Source organism: Paroedura picta, chromosome 7 (assembly GCF_049243985.1).
Source record: "Paroedura picta isolate Pp20150507F chromosome 7, Ppicta_v3.0, whole genome shotgun sequence".
Lineage (NCBI taxonomy): Eukaryota > Metazoa > Chordata > Lepidosauria > Squamata > Gekkonidae > Paroedura > Paroedura picta.
In genome coordinates this window covers 71,477,477-71,500,307 of record NC_135375.1, presented here as the reverse complement: position 1 = coordinate 71,500,307, position 22,831 = coordinate 71,477,477, and the positions used below count along the sequence as shown (strand labels likewise).

The 22,831-nt window shown below is 42.1% G+C and overlaps 1 protein-coding gene across 3 annotated transcripts in view; it reads left to right on the top strand.

The window, feature by feature from the left end:
• Positions 1 to 1,084: 1,084 nt before the first annotated feature.
• CFAP95 (cilia and flagella associated protein 95) overlaps positions 1,085 to 22,831 on the top strand; it is a 29,907-nt gene continuing 8,160 nt past the window's right edge. For 2 of the 3 annotated variants that reach the window (XM_077344832.1, XM_077344834.1), the window contains exons 1-6: positions 1,095 to 1,539; positions 2,034 to 2,142; positions 8,137 to 8,258; positions 9,893 to 9,961; positions 18,263 to 18,320; positions 21,569 to 21,799. In XM_077344832.1, coding sequence (XP_077200947.1) covers positions 1,442 to 1,539; positions 2,034 to 2,142; positions 8,137 to 8,258; positions 9,893 to 9,961; positions 18,263 to 18,320; positions 21,569 to 21,766 — 654 coding nt within the window. In that variant the 5' untranslated portion in view covers positions 1,095 to 1,441 and the 3' untranslated portion in view covers positions 21,767 to 21,799. Of the gene's footprint in view, positions 1,540 to 2,033; positions 2,143 to 8,136; positions 8,259 to 9,892; positions 9,962 to 18,262; positions 18,321 to 21,568; positions 21,800 to 22,831 lie in introns of all 3 variants that reach the window. The other variant, XM_077344835.1, reaches the window with a different exon arrangement.

Sequence of the window (22,831 nt, the reverse complement as noted above, 5' to 3'; positions counted from 1 at the left end):
TAGTATGGCATGTTTTCCCTTTACACTTTTCCAAAAATACTTTAATTAGCACACTATCCCCTTCAGTGCCTATGGTCTTACAGCACATAACTACTCAAGATCTCAAAGAAGAAAACAATTGGAATTTTCATTGTCAATTTCCCTCAGAAACTCAGGTATTTTATATTATTAAAATATTTTATACCCAACCTTTTATTTTGGCTTAAGGCATCTTCTCTGACACACCTTCCCAATACATGTTAACAGGGTCAGTCTGAGTAACAGATAACACACAAGCACACATAAATACAGATAAGGGTACTTTTTTTGAGAAAGGAGTGGGGGAGAAGTATTTCCTTTCATACACAAAATGAAATATTTACTCAAATTATCTCAGAGGAGGAGTTCATAACATCTTTCCTATCACAGTCCTCTTTCATTGATGATCATGAGTGAATGAATATATACTAAGTTATTTATTAAGCTATTCATATTTCCAAAAAACATATGCCATCAACCCTACTTTAGCACTGAATGAAGGCACTTGTCAGAGCATACTTCTGACTTGAAGGATAGTGGAAGTTTCCTTCAAATACAGATATACCTGGTTTTACATACAGCACTTCTCAGCCTTTCAACAGGATACAGAATATTAACTTATAATGCATGTTAGAAAGGGAAAAAAATAAATCTCTATTATTTTTAAAGGTTTTATTTGCCATTTTAAAAACTAGCAATTTATCAGTGAATGTTTTTTTTAATCTTTTATTATATAATATATACCAACAAAACATCTTCATTGTCCATTACCGACTTTCCCCTTGTATATGTGGCCTGGTAATTTTCATTACATTGTCTAATAAAGTATGCACTGAGCATGAAAACTTACAACTTGATTAAAACTTTGTTGGTCTTACAGGTCTTAGTAGACTCTGCTATTTCAGACCAACACTGCTATCTATTTGAATCTACCGACAAAACTGTTACAGATACGCTTTATTAAAAGCTTGGGGTCTCTAGTTGCCGCTCCAGTTTGAGAAAGCTGTCCGTCAACTCACGAGCTAAGTGTATTGTTTCATCTTGGGAAATGTAGTTTTATCGTAGCCTTCATAGACGCTGAGCTCGAAGTGAGAGCCCAGCAACAACAAAATAGTTCCGGCTTTGAGCGGAGTGATTTCTGAATTTTCATTCTCTTGTCTGTTTATGGTTACTATGGAAATGAGAGGGCGTCTTGAAGTAAGCTTTCTGGTTAAGGATTTTCTGTCAAGGAGAGTTTAGATCGTGAAGGTCTTGGAAGTTTGAGGAGTAGTTTTATTAGTATTTCCTGAGCCGGGGCGGAGGAGGAGTTAGGTGTTGGTATGTGAAATAGCATAAACAGAAGCGAGCGATTGTCTGCCATTTAATATCAAGGGATTTCACACGTGTGGAACAAAGTTCCCTAGAGTTTCAGTAAACAAATAAAATGGAATTAGGTCCTCCAGATGTGACGCAGCGCAAGGGAGCGCTGACTTTACGCGCCAACTTTGCCCGCTATGGGAGACCCACCTTTGTGTCATGCTGGTAAGCAAAACTCATTGTTGACGCTTTTGCCTCCTGTTGTAAGACAAGCTGACCCCTAATTTTTCATAGCTCCAGTTTTCCCTTTCAGTATAAAATATATAGTATTCACAAGTTTCTTTGGTTTGGAACTTTTTTCTGGGACTGTGAAGGCTACCATACTTTGTTTATTTCCCTGTGACCTTTAAAATCCAGTTGATGATACTATTTGATGTATAATGCTGTATATTATTGGTTCAGTTTTTTTCATGGGCATTGATATTATTGATAGCTGATTTTATTATTTTAATTTTTTTTTAGCATATTTTGTTTCTTGCTATAATCTAGGGAGAAAATGTTTTTAAAGTTTTATTTTGAAAAAGTTCAAAGTAACTCCCAGAATTAGAAATATTACAATAGATGGCTGAATGTTTTGATGTGATAGGTACATGCATCTTTTAGTAGTGCCCATATTTGTTCAACTTCATCTCCCTTCCCCTCCTATTTTTAACCTCAAGGCACCAAAACAGAGAGACTGAACCAAAGGACTATGACATACATGAAATTCCTTTAGGCTCTAAAAATTTATGTCGCTCTACCTACTGGAGGCTTGGAACTATAAATGAGGTAAGAAACTCTTCCATTGCTTTCATGTGATAAAAAATAGAAACCATGAGGCAACTTTAACACTAACAAAGTTTATTACACTTCTTTAGATCCATAATATGAAATTAAAATTTATTATTAACAATTTAAAACAGTGGAAAATGAGGGTAAGAGATAAAACTCCCCATTGATATCTAGGCCACAAAGCCTTGCTACTTCTTTACTGAGCTACAGTTTGGTAACCTGAACCTAATTTCAGCAGGTTTCAGCATAAGCCAAGAGTTATGCTTCATCAGTACAATGATTTGGCTGATTTCTAGGTGAATGTGTGGAATAAGGAATTATGCTCAGGAAAAAGAGAAATCCACTACTAATGGTACTTACAGTTTTGTAGTAAATAATCCTCAGTGAGTCCATTTGTAAGGACTGGAATGGACATAGTTGTTATCAGTGTATCTAATTCTTAGTATGCCCTCATCTGTAGATACATATTTGGAACTGGAATCATGATCAGACAAGACAAATCATAGAATCATAGAGTTAGAAGGGACCTCCAGGGTCCTTCAGTTCAACCCCTTTAAAAATGCAGGAACTCACAACTACCTGCCTACCCACAGTGACCCCAATTTCATGTCCAAGTGATCTCTCCACCAAAAATCTCCAAAATCCAGCCTGGCCTAGAGGAGATTCACCTACCATTTCACAGCAGCAATTAGCAATTCCCTGGATATGCAAGGAAGGGCCATAAGACACAAACACTGGCACATCTCTTCCTACCCACCCACTCAGTCTGCATAAGTTCATAAAGTCAGGAACATCTGAATGCTTAGCCAAAAATTCTTTTGAATTAATTTCAAGCCATTGTTCTGGTCAGACCCTCTGGGGAAACAGAAAACAACTTGGCTCCATCAGGGTAGTCAACCTGTGGTCCTCCATATGTTCATGGACTACAATTCCCATGAGCCCCTACCATAAAATGCTGGCAGGGGCTCATGGGAATTGCAGTCCATGGACTTCTGGAGGACCACAGGTTGACTACCCCTGACAGCTCTTCAAGTATTTGAAGATGGTTATCATATCACCTCTTAGTTGTCTTCTCTACAGGCTAAAAAGACAAGCTTCCTCAAGCTTTCCTCATACAACTTGTTCTCCAAACCCCTCACCATCTTTGTAGCCCTTATCTGGACACGCTCAAGTTTCTCTATACATTTCTTCAGTTTTGGTGCCGAAAACTGAATAAAGTACTCCAAGTGAGGTCTTACCAGAGTGGAGAAGAAGACGAGTTGGTTCTTATATGCTGCCCGTTTGGTGTAGTGGTTAGGAGTGCGGACTTCTAATCTGGCATGCCGGGCTCGATTCCACACTCCCCCACATGCAACCAGCTGGGTGACCTTGGGCTCGCCACGGCACTGATAAAACTGTTCTGACCGGGCAGCGATATCAGCCCTCTCTCAGCCTCACCCACCCCACAGGGTGTCTGTTGTGGGGAGAGGAATGGGAAGGCGACTGTAAGCCGCTTTGAGCCTCCTCCGGGTAGGGAAAAGCGGCATATAAGAACCAACTCTTCTTCTTCTTTTCTCTACCCAAAGTAATCTCAAAGTGGCTTACATTTGCCTTCCCTTTCCTCTCCCCACAACAGACACCCTGTGAGGTAGGTGAGGCTGAGAGTCCTGCTATTACTGCTCAGCCAGAACAGCTTTATCAATTATAAAATCATAGAATAATAGAGTTGGGAGGGATCTCATGAGCTCAAAGGTCACCCAGCTGGTTGCGTGTGGGGGAGTGCAGAATGAAACCCAGCTCTCCAGATTAGAAGTCCGCACTCCTAACCACTACACCAAGCTGAGTAAAGTGGTAACATTACCTTGCATGATCTAGACACTATACTTCTTTTAATACAGCCAAAAATCCTGTGTGCCTTTTTAGCCACCAAGTCACACTGCTGACTCATATTCAGTGTACGGTCTACTAAGACTCCCAGGTCCTTTTCACACATATTACTGCCAAGACAAGTCTCATCCAAACTATAGTGATGCATTTGATTTTTCCTACCTAAATGCAGAACTTTACATTTTTCACTATTTAAATTAATTTCAATATACCCCCTGCAGGGCCTTATGCTCTGCAGGGACTAACTTGTTGGTGGTTCCCGGCCCCCGGAAGGCACATCTAGCCTCGACCAGGGCCAGGGCCTTTTCGGCCCTGGCCCCTACGTGGTGGAATGAGCTCCCGGAAGAGCTGCAGGATTTACCAGCTTTCTGCAGGGCCTGCAAAATGGAGCTCTTCCACCAGGCTTATGGCTGAGGCAGGTGCCACTTGGTGTGATCAGGTCCCCCTCTTCTGCAGTCCTTCAGGCTATCCCTGGTTTCCTCCTTGGGAAATGTCGCCATTTTGGGTTGGTTGATGTGTTATGTATTAGGATGGTTTTTATGTATTAGGGGTTTTTATCGGGGGGGGGGTTATATGCTGTCACCTGCCATGAGGCTTAGGGGAGTGGCAGGCTATAAATCTAAATAATAATAATAATAATAATAATAATAATAATAATAATAATAATAATAATAATAATAGTATTCAGTTTAGCCCCGTTCTCGAGACTATCAAGATCATCCTGTATGCTGATTCTGTTTTCTGGTGTGTTTGCTACCTCTTCCAGTTTAGTATCATCTGCAGATTTAATAAGTACCTATCTATTCCTTCATCCAAATAATTTCTAAATATGTTGAACAAGACAGGGCCCAGGACAGATCCCTAAGACACTCCACTTGTCACTACTCTCCAAAAAGATTACGAACCATTAACAAGCACCCTTTGGGTGCAATGTGTCAACCAGTTCTCAAGAAAAGGGAGGTGAGACGACTAGAGCAAGTGTGGCGGAAGACTTGTGACGAAGCTACGAGAACATCTTATTGCACGCTTATGAGGGCATATAAGATGGCGGTGAAAGTGGCTAAACGGGAGTTTTTTGCCACGGAAATCGTGTCTGCAAGCTCTCGCCTGACCCAATTATTTAGGGTAGTCAGATCTCTTACCGCCCTTGAGGGGCGCCAAAATATTAGTCAATTGGAACTTGCCTGCGAGGCATTAGCAAGCTAATTTGCGGACAAAGTCTTGTTGCTCTGCCACGACCTTCCCGCCACAATTAATACAGTAAATGAACTGGAGGCCTGTTGGCCACCTTTGGCAGTGAGGTTTGATGGCTTCAGGCGGCTCTCTTTTTCTGAAGTGGACAAGTTGCTGGGGTCGGTCAGGGAGATCACTTGCCCCCTTGATTCCTGTCCTCTCGGCTCCTCAAAGGAGCCAGCCAGAAGATATGAGGCCAGTTCTGGGATATCATCAACTTCTCCCTGAGTTCTGGGGAGTTCCCTGAGCCGCTGAAGGAGGTGGTAGCTCGCCCTCTCCTGGACTCACAGGACCCTGCCAGCTACCACCCAGTGTCGCATTTGGTGTTCCTGGGTAAGGTGGTGGAAAGGGCTGCGGCGGACCAGCTCCTGGAATTCTTGGAAGAAACTTCGGCATTCGATCCATATCAGTATGGCTTCTGTCCTGGCCACGGGGTAGAGACGGTGTTGGTCGCCCTGCTGGATGACCTCCGTCGTCAGTTTGATAAAGGCGGGTCAGCCGTGCTGGTTCTCTTAGACCTGTCGGCGGCCTTTAACATTGTGGATCGTGAGTTATTGGTCCACCGCCTTGCCTGCATGGGGATACAGGGCACAGCCTTGCGCTGGATACACTCCTTTCTTCAGAACCAGATCCAGAGGGTAGCGGTGGGGGATGAGTTATTGCGGCCCTACAGACTTCCTTGTGGGGTCCCTCAGGGCGCGGTCCTCTCCCCCACATTGTTTAACATCTTTATGCACCCTCTGTCCCAGCTGGTACCTAACGTTGGCCTGGATTGCCATCAGTATGCTGATGACATGCAGCTCTATCTCCTTATGGACGGCCACCTGGACTCTCCCCCGGAACCATTCAACAGATGTTTGGAAGTGGTAACTGAATGGTTTGAGCAGAGTCACCTGAAACTCAACCCCTCCAAGACAGAGGTCCTGTGGCTGGGAGGTAGGGGGCAGGATCAGGCAGCGCACTTACCTACCCTGGAAGGGGCGCAACTTACCATCGCGTCCCAGGCCAGGAACTTGGGTGTGACCATTGATGCCTCCCTGACTATGAGGGCGCAGGTCAAGAGAGTAGCTGGCCAGGCATTTTCCCATCTTCGCCACTCGGCTAATAGCGCCCTACCTGTCCCCCGGTCACTTAGTCACCTACCCTTATCCTTGATCCGGAAACTCCAGCTAGTGCAAAATGCAGCTTCTAGGGTCCTTACTGGCACACCTTAGAGAGCCCATATCCAGCCTGTGCTGAGGCAGCTGTATTGACTGCCAATTGCTGTCCGGATCCGGTTCAAGGTTTTGGTTTTAACCTTTAAGGCCTTATGCGGGTTGGGACCCACATACCTGAGGGACCGCCTATCACCCTATTCTCCCCGCAGGGCTTTACGCTCTGCGGGTGAGAACCTATTGGTTGTTCCCGGCCCTAGGGAAGTGCACCTAGCCTCGACTAGGGCTGGCCTTTTCGATCCTGGCCTCAACCTGGTGGAATGAGCTTCTGGGTGAGCTGTGGGTCCTGCGGAATTTGTCAACGTTCCACAGAGCCTGTAAAACAGAGCACTTCCACCAGGTCTATGGTTGAGGCTGGGGTTGGCGAAGTAGATCCATTGCCCTTCCCCCGGGGTTTGAAGTGTACATCATTTCTTCTCCATTTTCTCTGTCGCTTCGGTAGTGGGAGTGGGAATGGGAAATTTTCCATCATGTTGAGATTTTTAAAAGTCTTTTAATGGGAGTTTTAATGGGGTTTTAAGACTATTGTTACCCGCCACAAGCCTTTTAGGGAGTGGCGGGAAGATAATTTGAATAACGATAATGATGATAATCCACCTAACAGTAATAGCCATCTATAGCTGCTCAAGGACTGACTGATGATTTGTTCTAAAATTTTCCAAGATATACATATCAACCTGATGGATTAGTTACCCGGATCCTCCTTTTTCCCCTTCTTGAAGATGGGGACAACATTTGCCTGCCGCCAGTCTTCTGGCACCTCAAGAATTGTCAAAAATAATGGACAGAGGCTCAGCAATTACATTTGCAAGTTCTTTTAGTACCCTTGGATGCAGTTCATCTGGCCCAGAGGATTTGGTTTTGTTTAAAGAAACTAGGTGTTTATGGATTACCCTACAGTGATCCTAAGCCACAACTCCTATCCCTCAACATGTGCCTGAGAAGGAAAAAGATTTTGGGTCTGTAGTAGATAGCTCAATGGAAGTGTCAACCCACTGTGCTGCAGCTGTGAAAAAGGCACATTAGGGATTATTAGGAAAGGGATTGAAAATAAAATAGCCAATATTATAATGTCCCTATATAGATCTGTATTACAGCCTGATTTGAAATATTGTGTACAGTTCTGTTCACTGCCTCTGAAAAAAGGCATTGTAGGGCTGGAAAAAGTGCATGGGTGATCAAGCAAGATGATTAGGAAGTTGGAGCTCCTTCCCCAAGACAAAAGGCTGAAGAGCCTGGGACTTTCAGTTTATAAAAGAGGTGACTAAGGGGGGACATTATAGAAGTTTATAAATTTATACATAGGGTTGAGAGAGTTGACAAAGAGTAATTTTTCTCCTTCTCCCCAAATACAAGAACTTGAGGGCATCCAATTAAATTGATGGGCAGCAGATTCAGGCCGGAGAAAAATAAATGCTTCTTTACACAGAGAGTGATTAAAATGTGGAATTTGCCAGAAGATATAGTGATGGCCACAGGAATAAATAGCGTTAAAGGGGGATTAGAGGAACTAGTTGGCTACGGTGTTAGACAGGATACTGTACTGGATGGACCACTGGTTTGATCTAGCTGGGCTTTTCTTATGAAACAAATAATTGTACATCATTACATATAATAATCAGCAGATTGTTATTGTATTTGTAAACTTTGTTCCTTTCCCCACAATACATATTTTTAGAAATGGATAACCACATATCAAGATTATATGTCACAGCCCTATAGACTTAAGGAATATCGGGAATTAAACATTAAGAAGCCCCTGCTGGATGAAGATAGTTTTGACGAAGGAGTTGTTAGCAGGTATTCTGAATGCTTTTGAATCCTTATTCAGCATTCAAATAATGCTGCCTTATAGAATCTATTAAAAGTGCCTTCTTTACATGTTCTATTATGTTCAAAAATATTGAATATGATTAGTATTAGATTCCATGAATTCTCTCACCAGTTCCAACATATTTGTGCTTATCTCCAAAATCTTTACCAGGCAAGGCTACTATCACCCTGCATGCCCTCGGACTGCCTAGCTACAGTGACCCATGCAATGGTCACCTCCAGATTAGACTTCTGTAATTTGCTCTATGCAGGCCTACCCTTGTCTATGACCCAGAAATTACAGCTGGTGCAAAATGCAGCTGTTAGGGCCCTCACTGGTACATCTTGGAGGACCCATATCCAGCCTGTGCTGAGGCAACTGCATTGGTTGCCAGTTGTGGCCTGGATCAGATTCAAGGTTTTGGTGCTAACCTTTATGGTCATCCGCGACTTGGGCCCTGTCTATCTGAGGGGCCACTTGTTTCCTCATTCTCCCTGCACGGCCCTCCTCTCTGCGGGTGCTAATCTGCTTGTGGTCTCTGGCCCCAGAGAAGCACGCCTGGCCTTGACCCGTGCCAGGGTCTTTTCAATTCTGGCCCTGACCTGGTGGAATGAGCTCCTGGAAGAGTTTAGGGTCCTGACAGAGCTATCTCATTTCTGTAGGGCCTGCAAAATGGAGCTCTTCCACCAGGTGTTTGGTAGACCAGGAACAACTGAGGCCTGTCCTCTGGCCAATGCTATGCCATTTCGCGAATTCCCCTCCTATGATGATTGATTGTAGACAGGGGCGGAATGGGATTATGCCGCTTTTTGTGTTTTATGTTATGGGGGGGGGGGGGGGTTGATTGGTTTGATTGGTTTGATTGGGGTTTTTATTCTGTTTTATGTTACCTGCCACAATTCCATGGAGAATGGCAGGATATAAATAAAAATAATCAATTAAAAATATGGGATAGGAATTGGAAAGAGTAAATTTTCTAGTAAATAATTAAGTTCAAGTTACAGTATTTGCTGGCATATAAGACTACTTTCCCCCCCTGAAAAACATGCCTCTAAGTGGGGGGGTCATCCAATAAGCCAGGTGCACTTCAGTTGGGATAGACATAGCTGCCCATAGTGGCCCATAGTACTGCAATGTAATATAACAAACTCTATATTTTGAGTGGAAATGTTGGGGGGGTCGTCTTATACGCCGGCAAATACGATATATAAGGCCTCTATGCTTTTGAGACAAAAGAGTCTGTACTGTAGATGTTTGACCGAATGGATAGCTTTGCTTGTTGCTAAGCAGCAAAGTTAGAAGTTACAGTTTTAAAGCCACTTTGGCACACACTAACCAGTAGAGAGCAGTGGTGACCATTTAGAGAAATATAATATGATAACCTTAGTAGTGATGTCAACTGTGTCAAAAAGAAGCAACAGCACTCTGCTGTAAAGTGAAAATATCAGAGGGATAAACAGTTTTGCTTCTAATGTATATTTTAGTTTGCTCTTATGGTCCCTGATATTTTTTCCATGGCCAATAATAAGAGTTAGGTGAATTATTTTGAAAATGTTACTAAAATAACAGTTGAATTTGAATGTTCTTGTTGCTAAGTCTGAAATTGGCTCTTTATTTGCAGGGAGACAGGGCTTCCTGAAAGAGGTGCCGGAGCCATATTGCCACATCACTCCCCACATCATTTTACAATGTTAGTATTCACTAAAGCAGAAAATGTTTGTTTGGTGATTATGCCTGTGTTTTACTCAAGTTTGGAAGGATCTTGAATTGTGCCCAGAAACAAATTGGAAGCCAGTGTAGGTGGGCCAATACTAGAGTGATATGACCCACTCCAGTCAATAACCTGGATGTAGCATTCTATACCATCTGAAATTTCTGAATGCTTTTCAAGGGCAGCCCCATGTAGTGTGCATTGCACTAATCTAATCTGGATATTAGGGCATATGCCACAGTGGCCAGATCAGGAAGGCTGCAGCTGGTTAATCCAAGCTGGGTATAGTCACACTTAGCCACAGGTGCCACTTGTTTATCCAGCAATAGGCCTGGATCCAAGAGCATCCCAGAACTATGGACCTGTTCCTTCAAAGGGAGTGCAATCCCGCCCAGATTATGTGATACCTTAAATTCTAGAACAGACCTTCCGCCCAGCAGTAGCACTTCTGTTTTGTGAGGATTAAGCTTCAGTGTATTAGTCCACAGCTGCTTCACAGCTGCCTCCAGGCACTGGGTCAGGGTTTCTACAACCTCCTTGGGATCAGTTAGAAGTGGGATGGGTATCATATGGTGACAACCCAGCTCAGATGTCCAAATGGTGTTACCAAGCCATTTCATATGGACATTAAATAGCATATGGACAGGATGGAACTTTTTGAGGAGCCCCATACTCCAAACACCAAAAGGTTGAACTGCAGTGCCATAGCACCACCTTCTAAAACCTACCAGATCCATTGCTAAAGGGTGCCGCCCAATCCCAGTCCAGATAGTCAGGCCAGATAGATATCATGCGTGATGGCATCAGGAAAATCAATACAGTTGCACTCCCTCCATTCATCTCTCAACTCAAGATCTCCACCAGAGTGACCAAGTCTGTTTCAGTCACATAACCAGGTATGAAACTAAGTGGGAGGGATGTAAATGATTTGTCTTATCCTGGAAGATTTTCAGTTGCCCAGCAACACGGATCAAGAATGGAACATTTGGGACTGGTCAAAAAGTATTGAGATATCCTGAACCAAAGATAGGCTTTTTTAGAAGCAGATACACCAAAGCTTGTTTCAAGGCTGGGATAACCAGCCCCTCTCTTAATGAAACATTAACTACTCCTTTAACACACACCCCATCAGCCAACCCCTCCAGAAGATTTAAGTAACCAGGAAGGACAAGGGTCATATAAGTAGATGTAGACCTCAAACTTAAAGGAACTTGTCCTCTTACTCAGACTGAATAAACTGAAAAGCCTCACACACAATTGGACAAGTCAGCACTTTGACACTATCTGGCCTTGGCCTTGTCACTGCTAATGCAGAGCCCAAGTCAGAATAGATGTCAGAGATTTTATCCGCAAAATGCTGAGCAAAACCACCACTATGGGCTACCAAGCAGTCCACCTCTTCCTGCAGGCCAGATCCCAACAGATCTCTGATCACTTGGAACAGCTCCACTGGCCTACACTATACGGATGCAGTGATGGTAGAAAGGTATTGTTTCTTTACTACTATCACTGCCACAGAACAATCTTTAAAGTGACCTTTACCTATATCGGGACTGGGTTCCATGGCAGCAGTGTTCCACCACGAGTATACCCGTTGACCTAGGCTGTGCAACAAACAGCCACCTGCAAAGTGCCACAGCCTCAATGGCCTGCTTGCCATCATCCCCATCACACAGGCATGTGCTGCTCGTTGTAGCCCCCTCTGGCCATGTATCTTCCACTAGCTGCCTTTCACCAGCAGGCCATGGAAGCCACCATAGAAGCTGGCTCACCAGCAGTCCCTCATCCCTCACATGACTCTGCTGCCTGCTTAACAATCTGTGGCATGGACACATTTTGGGCCCCTGGGGTTCACCCTCCCTGGCACTCATGTCCAGGCCAAGGGAGACGGTGGGGAGGGGGGCAGGGGCAGGATACCTGGCCAGGTTTCTTTGGGGGGGGGTCCAGAAAATGGCTGGATGCACACTCCACCCGAGCCCACTTTGGCATGCTGCTGCTATGTCACGAAGCCCCTCCCCCATCCATCCTGGGTGTCAAATAGGCTAGGTAGGCCCCTGGTGGGTGATTACATGGTAACCAAAGAGAACTGAAGCGTGGCGGTGTTTAATCTTCTCTCTGTAAGAGCTGACTCTAGGCCCTGAGCCAAGAATTCTTGACTCCACTGAATTCTGCCATGATTCTCTCATAGCAACAGGAGCAACAACAATTAATTAAAAATGGAAATAGTATCAGTTCATCATCTGTGCTTTGATTGGAATTCAAACCAAGTGGGTTGAAGGTAGTCTTGTTGCTATAGTGAAGCAAAAGAAAGTGGACAGCAGTGCAGATGGCAATGCAATAGTGACAATAGGAACGAGAAAAGTTTGCAGTTTATCGGGGGCATTTGACTTCTTCACACACAAACAGAAAGCATGGGAGGTGAAACAAATAACAATGACCATTCTTTGTACCATTATTTGGCTATTTCCAGTACAAACTAACCAGTAGCAAACAGAGACCAGTAGCAAATTCTCAAAAACTAAGAATCTACAAGTGTTCTATTGTAGGATATTGTACTGAGTTCAATATATTATGTCCAGATGAGGTGTGACTTTATACATGTGTCTGTCTCCTCACAACTAAAGCAGGAGTCAAGGAGTTATCTTTGTTTATTAGATATTAAATATGGTGAATGTGGTGACGCAAAATGCCATCAAGTCATAGCCGACTTGGCAACTCCGCAGGGTTTTCTTGGCAGGAGATATTCAGAAGTGGTTTGCCATTGTTTGCCTCTGTGTCATAACCCTGACAGTCCTTGGAACGTTCCCATCCAAATGCTACCTACAGTTCTGAAATCTGATGGGATTCAGATGCACTAAATTCACTTGCTGCATTCTGACATTTAAGAATTTTGAAGAATTTTTCTCCAAGCTCTCTTCTAGTACTGTTTTTTTTAAAGCTCTCTTACAGTTCTGGAAGTAAGGAAGGATGAAAGAAAGTCTTGAAAGTAATGGAGCAAGGTTTGCAGGGAGGGGGATAGCACCTTCCCCTGCAGGCTTTTTGCTTTTATTAAAAAGTAGATTCACTCCACCTGCTGGAGATGTATAAACCCAGATGGATCTCCTCATCATGTCTGCTTTAGCTTTTATAAGTGTTGTTTAGTAGATGCTGTAACATTGTTTAGTAAATGAAGTGTTTGGAAAACAAAAGGGATTCACACAACTGTGTGGGGTGTTCTTTGTACGTTGCCCATAGTTTCCTTTCCTCTTGAGGTTGGGATAGGCCATTCCAGTGTAGTAGGAAAGTAAACTGGGTAGAAACTGTGTGCTTGCTAAGACATATATTAATCACATATGTTCTTTGGATCTCAGCCATGTTATTGTTCTGGTGACTATTTATTTATGTAGATCATATATACTTGCCTTCTAACCTTTTAGTACCCAGGGTGGCTTACTAAGTAATGATAATATTTTAAAGTTAAAACCAAAAGAAGTACAATTTGTGTTTTAAAGAGCCCCCCTGCCCCCCCCCCCCAAATGACTGCAATGCGTTTAGGATGCTCCTTTGCAATTTTGCACTGCTGCTGGAGCACTGTGGAGTTTGGCAAAAGTGTCAAAAGTACTCACCCCAGTCTCAGTGCAGCTGCTGTCTCTATAGAACATAAGTAAACCTGGTGGATATGAATAGCACAATGTCAAAGTTTTACAAGAAATATAGATACCTATTAGGAAATTTACCAGTGGAGCCTGTCCTGTGAAGAGGGAATTCCTCCACCACCCCTTGATGCTGATTCTCCTTAAGGCTCAGTTGTGTGGGGCTCTGCCACACCCACAAGGGTCATAGCAACTCTCAGAGTGTTCCACTGCACCAGGTGGGACTGGAGCCTATTCTGGCATCCACTGCTGTTGTGGTCAGTCAGTGAGCTCTTTCTGGCATCCACCACTGCTACTGCTGGGCAAGCAGCCAGTCCTTGCGTCCTCTGCTATGGTGGTGGGGCCCATAATGGCTCTCTAGCAGTGGCCACCCAATTCCAAAGGTAAGTGTGTTGTCTGTGCATGTGCAGACAACACTTTTTTCATTGGGGGAAAATTTAACCCCCCCCTTTTTTTTTTAAAGATTTGGGATTTTTCTGCAAACCTATCTGGTCCCCCAAATTTGCAGAAAAATATCTTTAGCTTCTGTGACACCAATCCACAGATTTAGGTATCTATAGAGGGAGGGGGGCAGACTTTGCTATTGTGTATATAGATCATATATAGATTTACAGATTATACTGTAATTTCCTAAGTCATACTATGATTCTGAAACATACGTATATTGTATAACGCCTGGCCTCCTACTTCGAGTTGGGGAGTTGCCCAGGGATAATAATGTTGTGGTTCCAGTAACACAGGGCTTCCTTATCGTACACTGCCTGCAAAAATAATGCTGGATTCAAATGGGTAGTCATGTTGGTCTGAAGTAGCACAATAGAATAAAATTAGAGTCCAGTAGCACCTTTAAGACCAACAAAGATTTATTCAGGGTGTGATTTTTTGAGTGCCAGCATTCTTTGTCAGACTATGAACTCCTTACATGACAGGGAATATATAGCAAAAATCAATTCTGTTACATCAGTAGACTGTGTCACACAACCAAATACAGCCAATGATAATTCTTTGTCAAAACAGCCCATAAATCCCCTGGAATTCAGTTGTAGTTTACAAAAACACAAGGAGAAACAAAACTGCTTGTGTTAGTGATCAAAGGCTGTCATCTCACCATATGCTGCTTGCTCCATCTGTCTCCATACAACTGTGAAACATTCCTACAAGGGACTCAACAAGGACATAGTTTTTTTATCTCACTATTCATTCTAACCTTGTTTGTGTATCCATATTTCTCACAATTTATTTTTTTTTGTAATAACGTGACTGTAAGGTAATGGCAATGTAACAGAATGTTGAGTTTGACTTCCTGGCCTTGGTATAGAAAAACCCGTCAGAGCTACACATATGATGCTGGATTAAGTCTTGTCTGTTTGCAAGGTAAAGGTAAAGGTAAAGGTATCCCCTGTGCAAGCACCGAGTCATGTCTGACCCTTGGGGTGACGCCCTCTAGCGTTTTCATGGCAGACTCAATACGGGGTGGTTTGCCAGTGCCTTCCCCAGTCATTACCGTTTACCCCCCAGCAAGCTGGGTACTCATTTTACCGACCTCGGAAGGATGGAAGGCTGAGTCAACCTTGAGCCGGCTGCTGGGATTGAACTCCCAACCTCATGGGCAAAGCTTTCAGGCGGCTGCCTTACCACTCTGCGCCACAAGAGGCTCTGTTTGCAAGAGCCAGGCTCTAATCAAACAGTGAAACCAACCAACCCGCAAAGAAATGAAGCCCTTTGTATATTATCTTTTCTCTGATGTCCAGAGACTGACATGTCAACTCTAGGAATTGATGGGAAACTAAAATGTTGGTTAAACTCCATTATAAATTGGCATCTACTCACAATAAGAGCTTCACATTTCCAGATTTAGGCATTCAAATTTAAAATTCTTGGTTTGATCTGATAAACCATTTGCTGCCCAAAATGTCAAGGGAGAAGGTTAATCAAATGTAATTTCCCAGTAATATCAAAAGAAAAAACACATCAAAAAAAAATCCTCATTTCTAAATTTACAGGTTTGCTTTCCTTTACATAAGGAACTTGTTTAATTCCTTGCATTGTTTTGGCCTTTTCTTCTATTCTTATAGAATTCTGCTCAGTTTTATTTGTGATATGATATAATTACTTTGAAACACAAGTCTAAAAATGGATCAGCACAACTGAGAAAGAAAGAAACAGAAAACTGAGATGTGGGTATTGTTGGGTAAGCTAACCAGACCCCATAAAATTGATATTTATCTCCCCTCAACTCCTTCTAAAACCTACATTTTTATAGACCTAGATCATCTGCATTTGATGGTGCCTTCAAATTTATTTCCTTTGGCATTGTACCAGCTCTTTACAGAGGTCATATTTTCAAAGAGAAGATGTTGCAAGGAATGCTTTGTTTTCTTTATTGCCTTGGTCTACAGTAAGTGACATACTAGTGTTCTATTAATTGTAATCTAATGCCATGATACACATGACAGAGATAGTTGTGTTTGTTTGCTATGTTCAGATACATGGTGAGCTTATTTATGTTTGAGGAGAGCTGAACCTCTTCTGCCTCACCTCAAGCACTTGTGTGTTAGCCCTAGTTTAAACCCAGAAATGAGACAGGTTGGGTGCAAAATATAGGGACAAACTTTAGGGAGACAGGGGGAGGGAGAACTTACCTTTTATTGTAAAAATAATTTATATCCTCTGTTTTTTATGTGCATGGAGCCCACAAAAGTAGATGCACTTTCACATCTGCCTGCAGCAGAACTGTCTCAAATGTACCCAGTTCATTCCTACTTGTCACAGCTGTTCTCCCAGCTGTTCTCTCCTGTTCTGGCTGCTGAATCTATCACTGGGTTTATAGGATTGCTTTCTATTATGCAATACTTCACCTTTTTTGCTTTTGATATGCTGTCTTTTCAGGTAGCAAAGGGATTCTGGTGGTAAATCTTGTGTTTGTAAATTATCCCTTGGAATATACTCCTTTTCCTAAACGACTGACCACTGAGGTCTGCTGAGGAGAACTATGTCTAGTGCTTTGCTTTTATATACACTCCTGTTTGTTGTGAATGGAAATGACAGATAACATGATTTTGGGACATGTATGCTAGGGTGGTCTTATGTAGTTCCAGATTGAGCCTGATCTGGACCATGCGGCTTTGAGCTATATAAGACCATCCCTTGAACACTGCCAATAACCTTTTGGCTCTTTCAAAGGACCCATGGGGTGACCAGGGCTATTCACCACTATTTAAGCTGCTAGGGTTATTGTGTCACTTTAAAGAGTTTAATAGCAGTGAAAGAATGCTCAGCAACAGCAGCTCCTATTTTATTGCTCTAAATTAGCGATCCCCAACCTGTGGGCTGTGGACCACATGTGGTCCTTCGACTAATTGGAGGTGGGCCCCGAAGGACGCCTTCCCCCCCCCAGCCCTTTACAACACACTTCATTGTTGTGGCATGTCTGTATTTTATTTTGAAGGGATGTTTAAACATTACCATAGCGATCAGAGAGTGCTAGGGCAGTGGTTGAGAGTAGAGGAGTAAACTACCCCCCCCCACCAGGCCTCAGTAAAAGGCGTTGAGTGGTCCCTGGCGTTGAGTGGTCCCCGGTGATAAAAAGGTTGGGGACCACTGCTCTAAATAATTCCTTTTGCTATCTTCCATACTTGCTGGGTGTTGAGGACTTTTTCAACAGGTAGATCAAAAGGATAATGAAATGGTATTGGAACACTGGGACCAGAAAGGATTTCCTGTTACATCCTCACTTGTTACCTCTGAGATGTTGAAGTGCAGCAGAGTCTTCAGCTTAAGCATAGTTTAGACTGACACCTGAAAACTCTGGTCCCTATCTCATTGTGGGCAGTATGTCTGGGCAGTATGTCTGAAGGATTTCCTCCTTGTCACCATCTAGGTTTTCAGTATTATGTTTATGTTGACACAAAATGTAGGACTTCTCATAAATGTCTATCATGCTCTCTCACCAATGGGAGCTATTACAGTTGTGCTAATATCAGTTATTGTAGTGCAGATTTGTAGACCTCACATGAAAAAACAGCTTTTGTATAATAATGTTTAAAAAAATGAATAAGCACAGTTATTATAATTTAAAATTATTATTTAAAAACAGCAGAGAAGCTTCATAGTATATTGTTCACAATATAGCAATAGAAGTAAAATTAGGGCGCTGGTAATAAAATGGCACCTTTTTTACTCTTTACTTAAAGCATAGGCCTTGGAACATAGCCCTACATTTTATTAACCCAGGAAAATAATGCAGCAGAATCCAAAGCTAAATTATTTTAAAGGGCCTTTGGAAAGTGATCTACTGTGCTGATAATTTGAATCTTTTGCTGTTGGCCTTAATATTTTAATATGTGTGTTTTTGAATGTATGACATTTAACTGGTGTAAATATTTTAAATAAACCAAAGGTACTGAAAATTAGCATTTTGATTGGAGGAGAAATCCAAAGAACAAATATCAGAACAAACTGTTCTGTGAACCATTTTAGAAAATAGTGCTTCCAGCATCTTTCGTCAGGTAGCTCTTTTGCTTGTTAAACAACAAATGGATTCGATTTAATTATAGCTTTCAGCTTATTTTTCAGTGAGTTCTCAGATGTTGGTCAGATTGAAGATGTAATAAATAAAACTAGTCCTGCTGTATCGAATGTTTTACAGGTTTCTGGACACAGTTTACCGGAGAGACTATGTCCCACCATATGACTATACTCCATATGTAAGTACATGGGAATACAAACAGGCAATGTTTACATAGATATGGTGTAGCATTTGTTACACAGAGGTGCTTTCAAGTAGTGCCACTGAGCCATTTTTACATGCAGATTGGACCCAGGTTTTAGATATTGCTTAGAAACAGATTTAGACAGCGGCTTGAATCCTGTACTTTCCTTATGCTTGCTCAGCATGGTTGTCTTTTGCAGAACACATTCTTCCACACGACACATTTTCAGCTTAAGCATAGTTGTGCTGTGCAAATAGAAGAAAAGCACAGGAGCCAAGTCTTGAAAAAAGTTAGAAATGACACAATCATGTTCATCTTGAAAAAGTATATAAAAATAAGCATATGAGAAAAAATCATAGCAATTGAACTTGCATGTATTATAGCGCAATTGAGAGATCACTTTATGGCGCATGTGCATGGAGTGCTATAAAAATGTGTAATTATGAATATGTGTGAGATGCGGTAAAATGGAATGTGTAAATGAGGAAGGAAAGTGTACTGATGCATAATGATTTGATCTGGGTTCCTCACTTTATATACCAGGGATTTCAACAGAATGAGAATCACAGCCAGATATTTTTGTAACTATGGCAGCTCATAAAAGAAAGTATTCATACAAGTGCATACACAAACATTCAGCTATCTTGATAGATCTCCCACTTATATTAATACTCTGGACATTTTGATCTCATTGAACACTATAACACTGCACCCCTGTAGCTATAGATGCAGGTGTTTTGTTTCAGGTTCAAATTAATATGTGAAATACATCTCACTCTCTGGCCTCTTCTTCTTTTTAGGAGGCCCATTGCCTTGTGAGCCCCTCGGTTCATACCTATATCTATAGTTCTGAATTATGTCTAAGCTCTTTGTCTGCTTTGTTCCTTCTCTTTCAACCACTTTAACTCTTGAGACTTCTGACTGTTAGATTCGTTGCTTTCTCAGGCCTCATGCTTCCTGGACCTCTTTCCCATATGGATTCCCAGTCAGCTCCTCTGTGTCTTGAATTGTCTATCCGCCAACCCCATATCAGCAGTTCTATATCTCAAACCTATGCCTTTCTTTACTTACCGTAATAGTACTTGCTGGGAAAATGCTATAGCTAATCTTCCTGTTTCAGTAATTAGGAACCACGTAATCATTTTATGACAACACATAATTTGAGCCAAAGGTCTGTTATTTACTTTGTTTATACCTTGACTTTAGCCCTGTTGGGGACCCAGACAGGTTTACATCATTTCCCTCTCTTCCATTTTATCCTCACAACAACCCTGTGAGGCAGGCTAGGCTGAAAGTGTGTGTGACTGGCCCAGGATCACCAGCAATCTTCCATGTTAGAGTAGGGATTCAAGCCTGGGCCTCCCAGAGTCAGACAAGTTACTGCACCATACTGGAGTGTGTGTATGTTTGTGTGTATGAAACCTTATAGCCATTAGCTACTGTGTAAACATATTTCAGATTATCTAGATTTTCTTCTCATTATTTTCCCATTTATCTTAAGAGTTCTTAAACTAGGAGAATTTAGAATAATATACAGTATGTTGTTCATCAATTCTATTAAAACATAAGATCCAAACCAGGTATTTAAAAAAAGTTGTCTAGATGCAATGAGTCGGGGGGATCAAACAAGAAACAGCATATTATGTTACTAGTATATAAATTACTCTTCAGTGCTGTTTGTAACAAATGGAAAATGAGGCATCTATCTTCCACTGAGAAAACAAAACACTTTTGTTTTGCTATAGAACACCAACTATTTTATACAGATTACGAGGGAGTCCCAGACTTGGCAGATCTTTTTATGAGTGGTGGTTTTATAGTTAATGCTGCTCTCAAGCCCTAGGCTGTAGCAGAAATTTTACCATTGTAAAGGGTAGGATCCATACATCCTTGTCCTATGTTGCCACTGGAAGAGCCCAGCATACCAAGAGACCACTGCCAGTTTGGGCCCCACCCAAGGCCTTTTCAAAGTTAGCAAGAAGTTGCCCTATTTTAATTGATACAGCCAAGAGCAAACCTTACTTTTCCATCTATAAGTAGATGTACTGTAGCACAGAAAAAGTAGAGGCCTGTTGTTTGGGAACAATTTTGCTGCACATGCATGTAAACTGATTTAGGGATGCCAGTCCCCAGGTGGGACCTGGGGATCACCTGGAATTACAGGTCATTTCCACCCTAAAGAGATCAGTTTCCCTTGAGAAAATGGCTGGTTGGAGGATGGTCTCCATAGCATTATACAACACTGAAGTCCCTCCCTACCCCAAATCCCACCTACTCCCAACTCTACTCCCAAAGTTTTCAAATATTTCCCAACCCAGAACTGGCAACCCTAACCTTATTACACAACTGAATCTGGACCATGTAGTTTAGTGAAACATTTTTATTAGAAGAAAAAATTATGCATATTAAGGCTGCATTTAAATCTCAGAGCAAACCATAATTTGTGATGAAAATTAGCCAGATATCCTTGATTCACAAGTTCCTTCTCTTGTCATTTCCCCTCCCCCTTTATGCACTATACCAGGATTGGGTAAACTTACTGGTTTAGGATGCCTTCAGTGTAACCACAGTTCATAGTAATGTCTGAAATAAGCACTTTAACAAACTGGGGTTTCCTTCATGCTTTGATCTTGGTTTATAGCAAAAATGTACCATGTTTGTTAAAGCATTTGATTTAGATGTCACAACAAATTGCTAGACTGGTGATGTCTTAGACATGGTGGTCTTCACTTCTGGCACAGTGTGCAAAGGTAGACAGGATAAACCCTCAGGCTCATTCTCATCATCAATAAATTCTGGTTTATTTCTTACATCTAAATGCAGTTTTAATGGACATCTCCACTTGCTGTTTGTTGTAGGCTGTGTCTGCCTAGCCTCCATCAATGAGTCCATCAAGCAGGAGGGCAGGATGCAGTTATACACACTTCCTATTGTGCCTGGAACCATCTTCGCCTAAGATCCCCTCTCCCTCCAGTTTCCATGAGATCTTAACAAGGTCTCATTCCATGAGATCTTAACAAGGCTACCAGAAAGGAGGCAGCAAGGGTGTCAGTTTTCCCCTTGTGCCTGAATCCAGGCAGCTGAGAATCCAGCTTCACCCCAACCCAGGAGCATTTTTCAGTGAGCTTTATAATTGCCGCTCACATTACTTATGAGCCACTTTTTTTTGGAGGGGGGGGGTCAATTCTTAGCAAAAAATAAGTGGAAGGAAAAATATAAAGAAATAAATATTTATTTCCCAGGTTACTGCTCAGCTAGGAGGATACTCTGTGATTCACAGAAAATGTCATTCTCAGTTTACTGATACAGCAGACTACAGAAGACAAGGAATCAACACATGGCAGGATGAGAGTGGAATATATGCCAACTCCGATCTAAAGCAAAAAATTCTTCCTGTAACTAGCCCCATACTGTCAAATTTGAATGAAGATACTTATTAAGTACTGATAACTCCTCTAAATCTGTATACCTTGGTGAGTTTTGGTAAAATTGGTCTTCTAAATAAATAAATTTCAGTGCCTAGAACCCTTGGTTCTATACAAATATTGGTCATATGTACATTTTTGCAAAGGACATCTGTGTTTGGTTCACAATTAACATGAAACTTTTCTTGTTATTAAAAGAGCAAGCCTCAGGATTGGTGCTCTAGCACCCATCCCTTCTTTCTCCCCTCACACACTCTGATTCCTGTCCTTTCACCTGAATATGAATCAGTGAAGTATAACTTATATTTTGCCTTTAAACTAGAATGGGAAACCAGGACTTTCAAAAGGTTAGCGTTTCTTATTTAAGACACTTCAGAAGTTTTGTCACTTTATCACCTGCTCCCCCATTATTCTACAATACTTAAGATCAAGAGTACAATCTAGGCTGCGATAAAGCACTTCCTAAACACATAGTCATCTAGGCTCTGGACTAGTCCCTGAGCCTTATAAAAACTCTGAGCCTGGAGTTTCTTCCTCTGTCCAAGCGGTTTGTCTCTGTAGTAGGGAAACTGCCTAGGCCAAGGGGGTCCTGCTTTTGGGAGTCCTGCTAACTATACCTCAGCCTCTGTCCTCTTGTTTACTATTTTGGACTTTATCCCTGCTCAATTACTCTTCCTTACCCCACAATACAACTGCCAGAGCCTGATGTTTATTCAGTCCTGACATCTGCTTGGAAGCTCAGGGTTGCATCCTTCTGTACTGTCTTATATAAATAACAAATGCTGGCCATTTGCAGCGCTGAACATTCACTGAGCCATTCCTGTACAACAATAAAAGTATAATCTCCTAGTGATTGATGAACATGTGAACTCTAGATATTGCCTCTAGCTGATCACAATATGTGCTGGGATATTATATTCACTGGTGTGTGGGGCTTTTTTGTCATTAGGCAAAGCAAAGACCTCTCTATCTTTACTCATTCTTTCCTACCAAACATATTCCATTTGCTTTCTGCATACACTGTACCATTCAAACAATTTGTTTGCATCAAAAAATTACTTTTTACATTCCTGCAGATTA